At 41.1% G+C, this 18167-nt stretch overlaps 2 protein-coding genes across 18 annotated transcripts in view; one reads left to right on the forward strand and one right to left on the reverse strand.

The window, feature by feature from the left end:
* LOC112454741 (tyrosine-protein phosphatase Lar) overlaps positions 1–18167 on the forward strand; it is a 380273-nt gene that overhangs the window by 339168 nt on the left and 22938 nt on the right. For all 16 annotated transcript variants that reach the window (XM_025016303.1, XM_025016325.1, XM_025016296.1 and 13 more), the window contains 4 exons: positions 2893–3075; positions 15929–16039; positions 17079–17354; positions 17792–18076. In XM_025016303.1, coding sequence (XP_024872071.1) covers positions 2893–3075; positions 15929–16039; positions 17079–17354; positions 17792–18076 — 855 coding nt within the window. The remainder of the gene's footprint in view (positions 1–2892; positions 3076–15928; positions 16040–17078; positions 17355–17791; positions 18077–18167) is intronic.
* LOC112454858 overlaps positions 1–18167 on the reverse strand; it is a 251188-nt gene that overhangs the window by 220059 nt on the left and 12962 nt on the right. The window lies entirely within an intron of this gene.

Below are 18167 nucleotides of genomic sequence, written 5' to 3' on the forward strand. Positions count from 1 at the left end.
ATAAATGTAGATTCGAAAATGGGAGAAATTGATTTAATGTAATAACGCTGGCGGTGTTGGAAATAAAAAGTTTGACGAATTAAAATTAAAAATATTTTTAAAACAACGTAAATTTGAAAATATTTTTAAGCAAGAAAAAGCCCATTTATGTGCTGGTTTTAGTTCAAATGATTATTGAACGAAAAACTTCCTATAAGAGAAATTAAATGGACAAATGGAAGATAATGATGAAACAATTAAGAGACATTTATTTTTCTTTTATCCGCAATCTAACATCTAACCGAACACCGACTGCTCGGATAACGTCAACTAAAGACGGTATCAATGTTACAAAAGAAAAACAAAAGATAGAAAAGACACAAAGCGACTGGATGCGCAATTGTGCCAATCTTCAAATATATCTTTACGTTCGTGTGAACGACTGGCTTACCAAGCTCCAACAGGTTCATTGGTTTAAAATATATTCGCGAATGGAGACGAGTAGATCAGAATACGCGAAAGTACTTGCCGACCATTAACTTCATCCGCGAGTTCCGATTGCTCTTGTAATTGACGAGACTGTGAAAGATGGACTTTCTAAGAGCCACCCCGAGGCGTCGATGGTAATTGCAGTTTGATCGCGCTCTTACGGCGAACTTTCACCCAGTTTGTGGGCCTTGTAATAAGTCTCAAGTTCGCTTACCAGTAACTTTAACCTCAGATAGTTAAATTTCTAAAAAATTATAGAGCCGTCTTCTCTTTATAAATTATAATTTGAATGTTGTGAAATGGAAAATCTTGTATTAAATCTTTGCGTTATTTAAATCTTAATTTATTAATGACGATGCATAATAAAAAGCATTATCTCTGTGAAAAATTTAACTTCAAATATAAAATAAAACTATGTATAAAATGATCCGAGAAAAGAGTGCACTAATTTTGGAAATATAATATTAATAATTAGAGAAAATGCCATTTTTAGTCGGGCTGAATTTTAGTAGCCTAACAGTAATATTTCTGTATTAAGAATAATATTTCTGTTCAGAAATATTAAGATTCAGGTTAACTGAAAATAACATATTCTCTAATTAATTATAAGTAGTCCTGCTTCACTTAAATATAAGACTCCCCTTTATGAATGATATGAGTGATTTGTCTAAAATATAATTGTATCATATATTATATCTTCTCTATTAGATTTTCAATTTCATTTTTTGTAAAATAAATTCTACGTCTGCTTCAAATAACCAGTATATCGAGAGGTTATTAAATCGGTTCAGGTAAATTGTCTTCATCTCTGTCGTACGAGCTTTCGTCGAAACGGAAGCAGGACAATCGCGAGAGTTGTTCTGAACTTCGTACGCCGCGTCGCCAACTTAGATTTAACTACGAGTTCACCCCAAGGATTAATGTAGCGCCGTCGTAATTACATGAAGAACGGGAGCGATGTGGGTCGGATCACGTGTACCTCGAAACAGGTCGAATTAATCTTCTTACTCGCCCTGAGGCTGAACTTCACGCACGACTTGCGCATCGTGCCTTTGACGCGCTCAATCTCTATCGAACATATCTTTTAATTAGGTATCGATTAGACCCGTGGCGAACGCCACGGCCTATTAAAAGCCATGAAGATTCAAACATCATCGTGGATACCGTTTTATAAATATTGCTTCGTCTTTCTCAAAATATAATGTTTTTCTCGGATGTCTATTTAACTGATCTGTGCAAATATTCATTCGTTTTAAATAGATCGATGTATTTTTCTCTTACTATTAAAAAAAAACAAGTTTGTGAAGAGAATTGAGAACTAAATAGTGAATTAAAAATCTTCTGCGAGATATTTATTCCAATTACGCAACATCCAAAAAACGCAGCTGCCAAACGAGAATCGCGCGATTTATTTGATCCTTTTTGGCGGATCCTTTCAAAAGATCTTCGCGCGGTATATTGAATTCTGTGATTCCATTCCTGATTGCATCGGCATTCCGGCGCATCTATCCATATCAGCGGGCTGCCTTCCGAGGGACGGAAGATCTGTTTTCCGCGATGGGAAATGGGAACGGCGTGGCCGACCAGTTCCAGTGGCTTTTGCTAACTTTCGATCCCGCGAGACCGGTCGCCGGATGCCCGTCTACGATCCACAGAGAGCTATCCGGATCTACTCTACGACACGTCCGATATATAATTGACGAGCCACGAAGTTTGCCTCGTATCAATGTAAAAGACGTGTACACATCGAATATTTTGACGTTCTCGCTACGCGCGATATTTTCGACTAAATGTTATCTCCTATAAATAATCCACGTATGTGTATACTCGTCCCGCTATATATCATTATTTGATTATTCTGATGTCTAAGAAGATCATACATCTTGTAGATGAATAACGGATGAAGCAGTCAAAATTTTTTGATCGATTATACTCAGTGTGCGCGAACACGTCTGCACGTATAAAAGCTCAAACAACTACAATTAAGCTTATGTGAGCATATAAGAGCATATAATAAACTCGCTGAACTCGCGCTTTATTTTAAAATATTAAAAATCATGTTCACCTTGCTCTCAGGGAAAATTAATGCAGCGATCTTGCAAAGTAAGTTCATGAAAGTACAACGCGCGGCTTCAACTAATAATATGTGCTTACTCAAATTTTAATAATACGTGCTTATTCAAATTTTCAGATTATTTCACTTGAGAAATATTGTATTTATTTTAAATTGTATTACGGATACGTTGTCTTGCTACGATTACCATATGTTCGCTCTTCAGCGAACTTTCTTAAAAGATGCATCAACTCTCGTTTTTCTCTCTGTATATATAACATTATCAGCGCTTCTTACCGCATAATGTGCTATTTCAGACTTTTAAGCGTGATATTTAATAACTAAAGACATCATCTTTTTTGTTATTACAGCGGAAAATCTACCGATGGGTTTCCCAATGATCACTCAAGCGCCGACGACGAAGGTAGTAGAGATGGGCCACAACGCGGTCCTTCTTTGCACCGCAGTTGGATCCCCGACGCCTATCATCTCCTGGGTGCGAGATATGCTGCCTATCGACACGTCAAATCCACGATACACGGTTCTGGATTCCGGTAAGTAACCACCGCCTGTCAATCACTGCGATCGGGGCCTTTATATCGTCGCTCGTTCGTCGAGACGTCGTCGTTGCGCGACGCATGTCCCCGAAGGCTCGAACCGGTTTTAGAACGCGGCCTTATTGCAAAAAGTACCGCCGCGTGAAATGAACGACATTATCGCGGCGAGCAACGAACGTTGCACTTTATTCACGAGACGGGAAGTAGGCCGATAAAGGAGGAAGGGTGCACGAGGGGTGGAGAGAAATATGGGCTACGTGAGCGACCGAACGATGACAAAGGCTATGAAAGATAGAAAGATTAAGGGTGTTTGGCGGGTACACAGGTAGGGTAACAATGGGGGCGCCCCATCGGCGGCGCGCGACCAGTGGCGCATGTCATATCTCGTTGAGTGCCCGGGTGCGTAAGTCACTGTCAACTCGCGGCGGCGTTGATCGAGTGGTCACGCGATACGCGAACATCCAGCACATCCATCTCGTTTGCCGAGAGCACACCTGGCTCCCCCCCCCCTCCCGCCCCTCAACTCACTCGCACTCACCGAAGCGCATTTCGTACCCGATCATACGCGCGTTTCATAACCGGCCGGCTGCCGTAAACCGTACTCGCACTACTTCGTCCGGCGCGCTTGTACCACGTTCAACGATCCGACTTGGCGATCCGTTCGGCAGTACATCGTCTTTCGATTTTCACGACGGCACCGATAAAAAGTTCGTAAAAGTTTCACCAGATATCATATTCACGCGAATGGATATCTTTGATGACGATCTCACTTCGTGTCGCCTTTTGAGTGATATGACTGCGAGGAGTACGATAATAATCATCGGTAATAATCAAACATATTACGAAATGAGGGAATCGGCTTATGTAGATATTATTGACGTTACATTTCTTCGTTATTTATAATTCAGAAAAAACAGTCGGAAGTACATTGCGTGTCTGACCGCGCGTCGTTATGACTACTGTCGCATGTGACATGTACACGCACTACTTTAAAGATCTACGGATGAACATTAATCTACGATCTTGCTAGTGTAAACGTTAAATGTTATAAAGAACTCTTTGTAAGCACAGCCTCATGACAATTTACTATAAATGTCCATTTGCGTTTTGATAAAAATTCTTGATTACGATCTACCTAAATACAATATTGTAAACACAGTATTAATTCAAAAATGATATTTGTCTGACTCGTGAACGTGACTACTGGCGTTTTAAAAACATGGTCGTACTACTTTTATCCACAATCTATGCGTATAAGACTTTGAAATGGGTGCCACGTAATCTCACAGCAATCTGTCATCAATTCTAGATAAAATATCTTGATTGCGATATAAATTCGACTTAAATCGCGTATCTGAAAAACCTACCTCTTATCGCGACCTACTTCTCGCATATTTTTCTTCGTTTAATTGAGTAGCGAGAAGGTTCTCGATCATCACATCATTGTTAAGCGGAAACTCCTTGCGAAATATATTAACAATATCCCTCGGAAAAAGTCGAGACGGGGCGATAAGGTAAGGCGAACGAATAATTTTCTGCACGCGTTGCGGAGTTTCGTTAAAGCGCGATGCTTCTCATTATCTTTACCTTAGCCGCTTGTACAAGCCCAAGCGTGCCTTCATGCGCGTATACGCACGTATATGCGAATGCGTTTGTATAACGCTCACTTTGTTTTTATCGTACGACGACGGTATCATTATCGAGCAACACGTCACGTAATATCGGCGTGCACTTTCCCGGGCTATCTTTACGGTGCCCGCCGCAGTTTGCCGCGACGTGAAAAGTGTACATTAGATGCGGCAAAACCGCCGCTGTATGCGGAACGCGTATATATACACGCAACACACACGCAACATGACACGGCGTGCACGTGTCTCTCGCGCACACAGTGGCGCGCGAGTGCGCGTTATGTATTATGGATACGTTTGCATACCCTACTGACGGCATCCGCATTGCATCTCGGGGGCCGTGTACGAACGAAGCGTCGATACGAGCGTATGCGCGCGATGCGGCAATCTTGCTAGAAATTGCCATAAAGAAACGCTACAGAGGAGGAAATTCGTCGGGCAAGATGCATTCGTCCGGAAACTCGATCCGCGCCGCGCAACCTGGCACGCGTGCCGGTCCACCGCTGATAAAGTTGGTTCTGAAAATCGCGGGACGATCGAGAATGGGAATCTAAATGAGATCCACCCGGAATGAGTCGGCCCGATTCCTATCCCGGTCGTTTCCACGATCGATAGCCGCGATAATGAAGTATGCCGGACGTTTATGTAAATTCGTGCGGCATCGAGGCGGGCCGTTACGCGACTATTATTATTGTAATTAGATGGGAGGAATAACGGCGTGTATTTTCAGTGTTTTTTTGCATCGTGAAGGAAAGTTTGCCTATTATCGTAGTTACGATTGGAACGGCGATATTATCCTTAACGATGACAACGGTACGTTGATAATAAATTTATTTAAAATACAGTGTAAGAATTCCCGAATGTCCTTAACAGTTTCTATTATACTGCTTATGTTCGTAATATCGAGATAACAAAGCTGAGAATATTTAAATAAGAACAAAGTGAATTTCTGTAATTTAGTTAGATATCTCACGCGCTAATTGCAACATTATATAATAAATAGTGTCTAAATTACGTTCATAGTGGCTAAAATGATTTTCATACGTTAATACCCACCCATACGTTAATCACATGATGCATTCAATTACGTCGCTCAGCATGTGCAAATTAAATTTGTCGACGCGAGATGTACAATGACGCTATTTGTCACCGCGTAACTTTTTATCGAATAGAAATAACGGTGCCATTGTCTGCCATAAGATCGAGTTAAATGTAATTTAACGGAGAAGGGTTGATAACCCCTGCGCGGATGAGGGAGGCGACCCCCGGAGTCGCATCAGTCACTCGCTCGCACTCTTAACGTTATTCGCGTGTCTTCGCGACTTTGTGTGAAGACCTGAGTCGATAGCGTGCACCCGCGGTACGCTGCCGCCGTCGCGTTATACGCACATCCCATAAAATATACGCCTTAATGTATCGCAAAAAGTACATCACAAGTCGATGTACTTTCTGGATATAGCGGCGCACCAAGTTCCGCGCGAGAGAAATGGATGGACGAGAAATAAGGAGGAAGGTGGATGCGCGTCGGGGGGAAAGAAAAGGTACGGCGAGAACGAGGGCCGCGGGTGGGCGAGAAGGAGAACTGACGGTGCCGACCGGGGCGAAACGAGAGTTTTCATAAATTCCATCCTCGCGCTGACAAGCATTTTTCTCGTAAATCTTACCTGTCCTCGAACTCGTTAAGCGAAAGCTCGCTCGAAAATTGTACGCGCGCGCGCGTCGTTCGTATCTATCGCACGAAACTGTTAACGCGTTTGCGGAACGCCACGCGATAGATTGCCCGCGTTCGGGAATTTTTTTTAGGGGACTGATGATGCATTCTTGACAGAGTTTTTCATCGTTCTGCTATGTTTTATCTCGAAACAAGAACTGGATGCCGCCAAATATCAGAGAGCGACGACGCCAAAAATAACATACGCCATCGATCGATGCACTCGATGCATCGTGTTTTCCCGGAATAAAATACAAACTTCTCGATATATGGATTTTCCAAAGCCTATCCCGTAATTAAAGAAAAGAAACAAAGTATTATGAGCAAAAAGCTGGAGCTTTTTTTATTTGAGCGTAAATAAAGTGTACATCTATGAGAATTTTTCATTTAAAAAATGCTCTGAACATATTTCTTCCAAATACTGAAAAATAAGTACTATAAAATATTATATCTCTAATAATCTCTTAAAAGTTCTAAAAGTTTTTATTATATTAAAAAATATAAAATATATAAATACATTTTATGCATTTTAGTGTATTTAATTGCTCATGTAAACCATCCTTGAAAAATTTATAATAACGATATATGATTAACAGCTTTGTTTCGTCACATAACAAAACACCGAGCGTCACAGTATATCTCCATATTTAGATGTATTAATGTATTTTATTCCGTTTATTTAACAAGTGTAACCGCGCGTGCAAATTTCTGCCGGAGGAAAGACACAAGTTCAGCACGGAGAAAGTGTAAAAGGCGGTGGATATTTTACAAAGACTTGTGATAGGCGTTTTTCTCGCGGGGTTCATTCGCTCTCGCAGCGGTTACGTATAGAATTATGCGAAAATTGCGTGTGCATATATATGTATTATTCAAATCTCGCAAATTAAATTTACTAGGCGTTTCGCCTCGCGTTGTCAGCGAAAATTAAGCCATTGCTAAAATTTTAACTCGCCGCGCACTCTCCCGTACGCGCGCGTCCGTGCCCCAGATACTCGGTACATACCATTGTTTGCGTTAATTTACGGGAATAGCTACATTCGCGATGTACATTAACGATATCAAAGCGTCCTTACTTGTCATAGAACAGCGCTTGAGACTACGGAACTACCTCCTCACATTTTCACTGCGCGCGATTAAATTCCGCAAGATCTTCGCATTTGGTGAATTGACATGTCATTTAAAAATAGTAAAAACACAACCGCGCTTTCCCAGAACATGTTACATTATATGTGATAGTAACAATTAATTTTTTCTGAGTGATTAACGCGGGCTATATTGAGTTATATTAAGTCCTGTTATAAAAAGTTATAAATACTTTCAAATTTACGGATGTTAAATAATAAATTTTGAACACATTTCTTAAATCTCTTAGCTTTATGTTAAATTATATTAATAAGCATAGGCTGCAAAACAAGTGTCAGCCTGTTATATGGAATATAATTATATTACGATATATGAAAAATATGTAAAAAGTATATAAGTAATGCAGAATTCTAAAATTTGATGAAGAATTAAGAATTTCGCATGGATACGCGAGGTTCGCTCCGCGAGCAACATGTGAGCAACATATTAAGCACACGCTAAGCTCGCGCCGATAAGTCACGCTTATTCTCTCGGAGAACTCCGGCGCGCGATTACGCGACGGCAAATTTAATTAGATACGCGGGCGCATAAGTTAAAGCAGTTTAACGTTTCATTTAACCTTCAGCGGGGCGTCTTGCTGAAAGGTGGTTTGGCTCGGCGCGGCCCTTGAGGAAATCTCTCTTTCTCACGGCTGCCGGCTGCTCGCGCGGCGTCGCGCGTCGTCTCGTAGGAGCGCAACGACGCGGGCAAAACTTAACACGGCGAATCGTTAAATTATATTTTGCAATTCTCCGCTCATAAAGCGAACGAAGTGATGGTGCGCGACGGAGATGAGGTAAAAGCGGAAAGCGTCGGTTAGCGCTTCGTCAACACTCGTAAAATTCTCCGCGTTAAAGCCCTCGGAGCTTGATGAACGAGCGCCGAACTTCGGAACAAGCGACGTAATATAGTAGCGCGACTTAACGGTGCCCTAACGGAAGATACCGCGTCGCGACGGGATGATCGCGGGTGTCGGATTGTCTCGGAGATTAGAGAAGAGCAAGAAGATAGGAAAGAAGAAGAAGATTAGACTCTTTTACGCTCTCAGAACAACTGCGATGAAATCATCGCGATAATAAATTGGAAGAAGTACTAGAGAGATAATAATCGTTCAAAAGGAAATAAGAGATTTCATATAAATATCTCAATTTAATGTATATAAAAGTCGGTATCAACTTTATATGATTAAATCGTTAATTCTTATGATGGGTCTTTATTTATATTTCATGTCTTTTTCATTTATACACCTATTATCATACATCATTAAAGAAGCTATCGCGAAACCCGAAGAAAAAAAGGTCGAGATAATCGAGATCAACTTTTTCTCGGCAGGCAGTCCCTTAAATGATTACTGCCGCGATACAACGAGATCCGCTTAATACTCCCGGTTTTTATCACATGGGTTTCATTTTTAACTCTTCAATGTTTGCCGAATCATAACATATTTTTATGACTGCGCACTGTTTTTATAACCACAACACTCTTAATTATTGTGTCTGAAGTAAACGCGAATCTCGCGTTTCATCGAAGGTAACGGCACAGGAGGAGATACACGTGCTTTTTGTGAAACATCGTAACGGTCTATGCGACAAGATTTCTCCGACCCATTAGTCTGAGTTAATAACGAAGAGAAACCAAGTTTGACATAAACAACACGATGAGCACAATACTCTTATTATACGCTTCATTTTTCTGCTCTCTTGTTCATTGCCTCGTCTATTTTACATTTGATAACTGTCCGCTGATTGCTATCTTTTTCACGATTTTGATATTTTAGAATTCGCTCTATCATCTTTCGGAAGTTAATTTATGTGTCCTCCCAACGCGCGCGGTAATTACAGTTTCGGGATTATTGCGAATGTTACAATTATCCTGTGCTACAGCCGTTTACAAACTCCTCATATTGCAGTTCATTACCTTTGATATCGTAGTATCGATTAACACTGCCGCGTCACACGCAGCTCGACGTAGCACAATGGCCAACGGTATTGTTAAATCGACTTGCGCGATCCACCACTGAAATCTACACCATAAACAGCTCGATGTCGATTCCTGTGAGGCATGTCTCTTGCTGTTCGCAAAATTTTGCGCAGCGAGCCGTCGACGAGCTGCAAGCAACGAAGTTCGAAATAAGCTCCGGGATAGAATGAGCATTTCGAGTTTAACACTTATGCTGAAATTCCCGAACGTGCTCCTTCTTAGCCCAGTTTCTTAACCCCGCCATGCATCCCTTTTCCCTTCGCGCTCGAGCGTAGCGAAACGGGCGCGTCCTCCACCTTTTCCACTAGCGTCTTTTCCATCGTCGCCGTGACTCCCCCAGAGAAGCTCTCCCGGGCCCATTAGACCACCCTTTACCCAGGGGGGTTGACTTATGACACCGGCTACCCGGAGGGAGCTTGAGTGAGTTACTCTCTTTTCGCGGTGGGAGGAACCCAATGGTTGAGGGAGAGAACGGGCAAGAACGAGGAAGGATAAAGGAAAAAGGGCGACGTTACCCGATATATACCCTCAGAGAGAAGCGGATCCTCTCTCTGTTGTTTTTCGCTGTACAAAGACGCAAGGCAAGACGCGAGAGAGAGGAGAGCGTTCGTTATCTTAAACGACGCTTCGTCAAAAGACCGAGTATAGTACGAGTTCTCCTCGTGCAGCGACAGCGCGGGAGGAGGGGGGGGGGGTTCGACAGGATTCTGATCGCGGAAACAACAACGTTCAAACAAAGCTGGAACGGCGCCAAGAAATCGCAATTGCATGCGATAGGAAACTCGCGCGAGCGAACGAGCACCGTCGCCGCCTTTCCACTTTAATTAATCCGGATAGGCAGAGGTCGGCGCTAACCCCTAAATAACCGACGCAAACTCGTTTCGTCGCTGTTATTCCGGCAAGGGCGGCTCCGCTGTCTATATATAGCTGCACCCCGACGATCATCCCCAAAGCATTTCTCGCTGCGACCCCTCCGTGCCCGCATAATGCTACCGATTGTCCTTATATTAGCACAACGCGTCGCTTTCGACGGTAATTTCCCATCTGTGCCTTTGATTCCGGATCGAATTCAGGCCGCGCTTACAATCGAGCTATGCCACTGGAAACTGTCTCTTGACGCAATCAAGAACCAGCATTGACGTACGTCGATGTAGTTACGATTTCGCAAGCTGGGCATAGGGGTCCGAGAAAACAAGAGAGCCTCTTTTTTCGTTTCTTTCTTTTTTTGTGTGTAAAATGTAAGTAAATCGGGATAATTCTAAAAATTGAAATTTATTTGGAAAATATGCAAAAAATTGCTCTCGTAGTGATTTCTCTTCGTATCTAATTTCTAAATGTGTACTCATGACTATCGAATTTCTAAATAAAGAACAAGTTTTTAAAAAAAGTTTAACTTCCAATTTTTTATCACATTTTTTACGTTGAAAGTTTTGGACCGCACTTGACCCATAAGAGAAAAATCGAAAATACTCGCGACTATTTTCTGAATCACTTTTAATGATCGAAAACTATATATAAATCGCAAAATCGGAGATGTAAACTTTAATAACAAAATTCCGCGTTGAATACACACGTCGGGATTAAAAAGTGTCGCGGCAATGTGCACGATGGACGCATCGTAGGTATACGACTATACGCAGCGTACACTTCGGAATGCTTTCGGTGTGTAAACATATTTCCTATTTGTATTCTATCCGGATGGAATCCTGTATTCACCGAGTCGTGCGCGGCGAATTCATCCCCGTTTCATCCTTCGATTCCACCTCGCGACGCATGTTATCCAGAAATGGAGGATGAGGCGAAGAGACAGAGTGAGACGACTTGCACACTTCATGTATTCGTGTCGTACGTGCGTACGTATACGCATCGGGGATATGTGTGTACACGTGCGTACGTACGCGTATATGCGTCGCATTTGCTCCCGTAATATTAAATGTAAGAGAGGACATTTCAATATTGGTCTGCAAACACACAAATAGCAGCCGTATACGTTCTTCCGCCTGCATCGTGTGCACACATGCCCGTGCCGCTGCATATCCCTACGCAATCGTCCGGGATCTCGCGGAAAGGCCCGAGAAAAATGCTGTCGCCGCGCCTACTGACAGGCGGAATGTGTCGCCCGAAGCTTTCGCGAGATACGAACACGATTTTCCAAAGCGTAAAGAAAATTCGACACTTCTCCCGTACATCCGTCGATCGCGCGTAGCTTCATCTGGATTGAATCAGTAGATTGGAAAGCAACGTAAAAGGACACTTTGTATCTCGCACTCATTTAATTTGTTATCTGCCTTCGCACTTTGATCTTTAATATATGCGTGTTTCACATGTGCATTTTATAAAACAAAATTTGTGATTTAATTAATACCGTACAGTTCTTTCCTTAAAACATGTAGTTATATAAAAACAAATTATAAAATAGAGATTTTACATAGAATTGTGTTAGATTCACAATTTATATAGCAGATTCTATCCTTTTTCTCTTTCACGATTAAAAAGCGGGAAATTACAAGCGGGATATGCATTTAATAGCTTACTTATCTCGAGCCTTTACTTGGCCGTCGATGACAGATTTCTCAATGAGTTTTAAACCGATTTTTCTTCGTCAAAAATCTGCTTGCTTTACGTATCAAAGTTCGTGAAAGTCGTTAATTGTCATATACTAGGAATATCGATCGACCTAGCGCGAGAGGGCCGTTGTTATTCACCTATTATTTTTATTCAGCCGTGTATCTCGTTGCATATCCCGTGGATGTAAAAACAAAATGCATCAGCAACAACTATATTTAATAAAAACAAGACATTATACTATCACCGAAATAAAACATGGAAATAGAAGCAGTTTTCGTAATTTTATATACGGGAGATACGATATTAAAAATTGCGCTTGAATCGATGCAATCCATCTCTTGTGTTCCCTGTGCATCATAAAAATACGGCCTGAACTTAAACATTTACGCATTTATATTGCATCGATTTTCGAAGATAGAAAAGCAGCGTGAACATTTTCTCAAAATACACAATTTTTTGTTTTAACAAGAAGGAGAGAAAGAGAGAGATGTGAGAGTTATTATCTTTAATAACTTTAAGGACGCAAATCAAATTTGAGAAAACGATGTGAGATGTGCATGCGATTACAAATTGACACGATATATTTATCGTAGTCTCAAGTCTTAAATTATACCACTTTTAAAAGCACGAAAAGTCAAATACACGTAAATATCTAGTTTCGAAGAACGAATCATTTTTCACTGGAAAATTTTACGGCGGAAAGATAGAGATATCGCGCATTATCTATTCTACTACCCATTTAAAATATTCCTGACTTCGACTACCCGATCGATACGGTAAACTGGGATTATGAAAAGTTGAACAGGGTATTATGTCAATGGCTTTTAACGCAAATGTCTCTTCATGTTCTCTCTAACGTTGTATGTGCCGATCATTGCAGTTAAAGCGGCTATGTGCTGATTATTTAACATTTATAAGAAACAAGTTCACACGGTGCATCACCGTCATCTTGAGAACCGGGTCCCACATGTTCAAGATTTAATTGTTCATCATCGCGTCCCTCTTCGCAGCCTCTATGAATATTTTAAGTGGCTATTACGCAATACGCCGTAAAAATGTCATCGTTAAATCAATGATAATTCGCGTTTACTTGTTAATTCTACATTGTTCTTTACGTTTCACACGTATACGCGATAAAATGAGAAGTTACGACACCAACCAGACAATGGGACATTAAAACAAACGTTAGTAAAACCCGTAAAATGGAGAGAAAAAGACATTAATTATTTTTAATATTGATGTGCACGCGTTAAAGAACCTTCCCGTCATAATTAAATTCCAACAACATGCGCACACGATAGTAATTATTAGAAATATTAAATTAAACTATAGACAAATAGTAAAACATTAACATTCCAATTTCTTAAAGAAGTAAGAATTTTACTTTTTAAAAATAATTTACAATCAAGCATCAACTTCAAAGAAATTATGAATAGTTAAATCTCAGCAGAGGCTGAAACGTAATGAAATTATATATTTCCCGAGTTGAAAAATAAATTTCAATAGGCGTGCGGAAGCTCGTTTAGGAGTTTGTAGAGGGAAATGCTTGATACTAAGTTCAAATAAAAATTAATTAGGAAAGAAAAAAACTTCAATTAACAGTATAACAGCACGACAAATTCCAATTGTATATTCCACTGTGAATTTAACGAAATTAAATTAATAACTTTAAATATAAAAATTGTGAAGCATCTAAAAATCGTGTGATATATTCTTCACATATTTGCTGTTCGCATGAAGGGCAATTTTCCGGATAGCGGATAGATAATGTGTTAGGCCCATACTCTTCGCCGGGTATAACTTTTTCGCGTCGGTGCGCTAACAATGCGCACGTGATTCCATCGGGATAACAATACGACCGTGCGCGCGCGTTCCTTCCCGGTCGGCTTACGGGAAATTGTAGATGAGGCACGATTACGTATTCCGATCGTACGCGATATCAGTCCGCCTCGCTTCTCACTCGTGATGGAGTGTTCTCTACCCTCGACCCTTACTCTCTCTTCCGTTTCTTTCTCGTCTATCTACCAAATACTTTACCGAATTCTATCCTAGGCGAGTTCTTTCCTTACCAGGACTATCTCGATAAATCGCAGTGCGAAGTTAAAACGCTCACATTCTATTCTTATTACACGTATAAAATAAATTTTATGTTAATAAGATTTAGATGTTACAATTCTAAGTTACGCAGTTAATACCGTAAAATTTTGCCTTAACTAGAATGCAACGATAGAAAACTGTTCTTTAAATGTATCAATTGATCGATATTAATTAGTAAAATCAAAAATTGAATAGAAGATGTAGGAGAAAGCTTGAAAATGAATAATTAAGATGAGTCATTGAGAAATAGCTATATATTAATTCAGGATTAACATTTCTAATTAAGAGCGCGAGACAAACTTCCATTTTAATTACGTCACTGCCCGTCTCCATCATCTCTTTCCTCCACGATCAATCAGAGTCAAGATCATAATACGCTTGCCGAAAACCGCCACGTATGGCACGTGAACCTACTCGGGCGGGTAACAAATTCCGAAATCGGCAGCCGGCGAAAATTCGGCGGCCTGCGAAATTAACAGCCGCGCCGGGTCACGCCGATAATTGCGGGCTCCGTTTTAACCCGGGGGCCGTAATAACCAAACGGAACCCTTTAACCGTTTCGCGCACATGTTTCGTTCGTTCGTTTGTTCGCTCGCAAGGGAAACAACGCACCGATCCGCACACGATATTTGTCTTCCGGGAGGAAAAAATATTCAGAGTTTACCGGGAATTTCGAGGTAAACCAATCCGCTCGTTCGTGTAGCGCGTTTTCGTTCTCGATGCAGCCTATCGCGATTCATATACGATCGTCAGATAGAATAATACGCCGCACTTGCGTATTGTTTTCGCAATAGGTGCCGCACATCTTATCGCTCGATCGTAGCGTCGCGACGTCCTTCACAATTTATTGCACTAGACCCCGCTTATCTCACTCATAATCATCCCCTAATTATAACCGTCATCGTCGATAAAATGTCAGAAAGATTGAAAGCGAACGATCGACCCTAACGGCAGTCCCCCGTTCTACGCCCCATTCTCGATTCCCGGTATTCGCCGGTGTGTTTACTTTACGAATGGGTAGGGCGGCTCCTTCGTGAGTGGAGAAGGTCACGGGGTTTGAATTATACCGGGCCGGTAGTGACGTCGGCGAAGATAATCACACGTCTCGCAACGGTCAGTTCATCATCGCGGTATCGGGCTCTAAGGGGGCTGATGCATCGTGGAAAACCCGGCACGAACCCCGAGAGCCGGACGGAAAACGGAATGTACGAGTCAGGGTGGGAAAAGGGGTGTAGGAAGGGTGAGAGAGAAAAGGGCGACACGAAGAGGTCGACCTCTCCCAGCCCTAGCTCAACGTCTCTGTAGGACGTGGTAGGAACTCTATTAGCGGTGGAAAAATGAAGTAAAAGACGCGACGAGCGCCAGAGAATATAGACGTCCACTCAAACGTGATTCCGGCGGAGCTCGTTACCGCATACATATATTACTATACTTTTAAATTTAATTGCACAAGACGGAGATTGCTCAGAATGCGGTACACTAAAGAAATTCAAGATTATTAAAAAAAGAATGATAATAAACAATGGTAATTAACGTAATGAAATTCAATATGTGAATAACTGCATATAAATACCTAGTATAGTATCACGAAAAGATAATTTCTCGTATATATCAGGCTTATAAAAGCGCTATTATAATCTTAGGTCAAATAATATTAGGTCAGATAATATTAGGTAAGATATTGAATAAGATAATATTAGGTAAGAACATATTGTTGATGGAATATTCTACGTTTGCATTTCAGGTGCCTTGCAGATTACCGAATCCGACGTAAGCGATCAGGGGAAGTATGAATGCGTTGCTAACAATTCCGTAGGCACAGAGTACTCCAAATCGACCACGTTATACGTAAAAGGTACGTAACTATTTACAATTTAACTGTTTACAAAAGCTTGCACGTGAATATTGCAGTGTATATTAAATTAATTAATTTTCGAGCGTATTTCATAATTACAGTTAATAAATATAGTTTTTTATTGCCTTATTAAATGCGATATAAAAAGCAAAAAGAAGAAAAAATATTCTAATGAAAATCGGCGAATCTGAAGCCGCAAAGGACGATGTTTTTGTTGACCAAATAACGAACGCAGCGTGTGCTCGTCGCACAGTCACGCCAATGCCATAAACGTAGACGTTTTCCTGTTTGTAATTAAAATTAATGCAACGCAATTAGGACGTAATTAAAATTAACGGGCGGCACAAAAGGCTCGCGCGACTCACATAGCGCGTGTTATTTGTCGAGACTTTCTGTTCCTTGTATTCTCGCCGCGATCTTGAATCTCTATATATGGTTGTGTGTTTCCGTTTAATCGTCAGCCACGATTTATAAAATCTGCGCGATGGCTTTACAAAGTAATTATTTTGCTATGCTTCGCGAATTTTCACCGCGGACACAGTTAAGTTGTCGTCGACGTAAGACGCGCGCACGTAATAATTATGCTTTAATTGGATGCGCCATTACGCGCGTTTGCATTTCGATTTAATGTCACTCGTAAATAAATAAAATCACAAGTGCTCAATTTTCACATAATGTAACTTACATACTGCGAAGGATCATGCAATATGAAGGTATATTATGTACAAGATCTGACTTTTCGCATCTTTCTTATTCAGAGATGTATGATTTATTTTTCAATTTAAAATTAGATTTGTTCAACAAACATGATTGGCAGATTTTTTAAATAAGCGATTAAGAACTTAAAAATTTTCACGAATTAAACTTCTGCATGTAAATAGGTAATCAAATATTGACTTTTGTATCTTGCTTTAATATAAAGCTAACATCAAGTCGAGATTAATCTAAATTTAAAAAGATCGAAAAGTTGAAAGAAATTAGATTGAATAAAATTTAGTCGATAAAAGATATTTATCCTGACGACTGTGCTGTGCTTCAGTACGTCGTGTTTCACCAAGCTTCTCGATTCCACCACCGGCGGTGAGCGAGGTAATGCTGGGTGGGTCACTGAATCTCACCTGCGTCGCCGTGGGTGCGCCTATGCCCTACGTCAAATGGAGAAAGGACCCGGCGACCGATCTAACGCCGGAAGACAACCTGCCGGTCGGCAAAAATGTCCTGATGCTGGTGGACATCAAGGAGTCCGCCAATTACACGTGCACAGCCGCCAGCGATCTCGGTGTAATTGACGCGACTACGTTGGTGAAAGTTCAATGTTCGTATCAAATTTTCGACTTGTGAAATCCCTTCTTTAATTTAGATAGATTCTATAGACATTTTATGGATTTTCACATTTTCTGGCTCACTTTATCGCGGATTACGTGATGCGAACCGATTAATCGCGCGTTGCGTTCACCAGATAACTAATCGATCAGCAAGCTTAGACCTTGCATTATAGCAGCAACAACCGCCATGAAGCAATTTACCACGGAGAGCTATTTGGCAAAGGATCTTGATGAGGAAAATATTTTTACTGTTACACATTACAGCCAAGAAATTTAGCGTTTGCAATATTTCTTTCTAGAAGTTCTTAAATATCGCGACGATTTTACACTCATTTCGGAATAAATGATTTCGTATTCTGTGAGACTTAAACGTGATATTTATGAATTGAAATGATGGAGAGGTAAAGCCGTAATAATCCCCCCGCAGCTCTTCCCGGCCCGCCGGAGAACGTTCAAGTGTCCGACATCACTGCGACGTCGGTGAAGCTGAGCTGGTCCTACAAAGGACCGGATGAGCTGCAGTATTACGTAATTCAGCATAAACCGAAGCACGTGAACCAGGCATATGCCGAAATATCCGGTATCACGACGATGTACTACCATGTTAGGAGTCTCAGCCCGTATACGGAGTACGAGCTCTACGTGATAGCCGTAAACAGCATCGGGCGTGGTCCCCCAAGTGCCCCGGTGATAGTCACCACTGGTGAAACAAGTCAGTACTATATTATTGTATTTTTACTATCGTATACTATTCTCTAGCCATTTTTATACTTCTATTGTGGTTAGAAACGATTATTTTCCTT

This window comes from Temnothorax curvispinosus, unplaced genomic scaffold (assembly GCF_003070985.1).
Source record: "Temnothorax curvispinosus isolate PA1 unplaced genomic scaffold, ASM307098v1 QBEX01000525.1, whole genome shotgun sequence".
In the NCBI taxonomy this organism is placed as follows: domain Eukaryota; kingdom Metazoa; phylum Arthropoda; class Insecta; order Hymenoptera; family Formicidae; genus Temnothorax; species Temnothorax curvispinosus.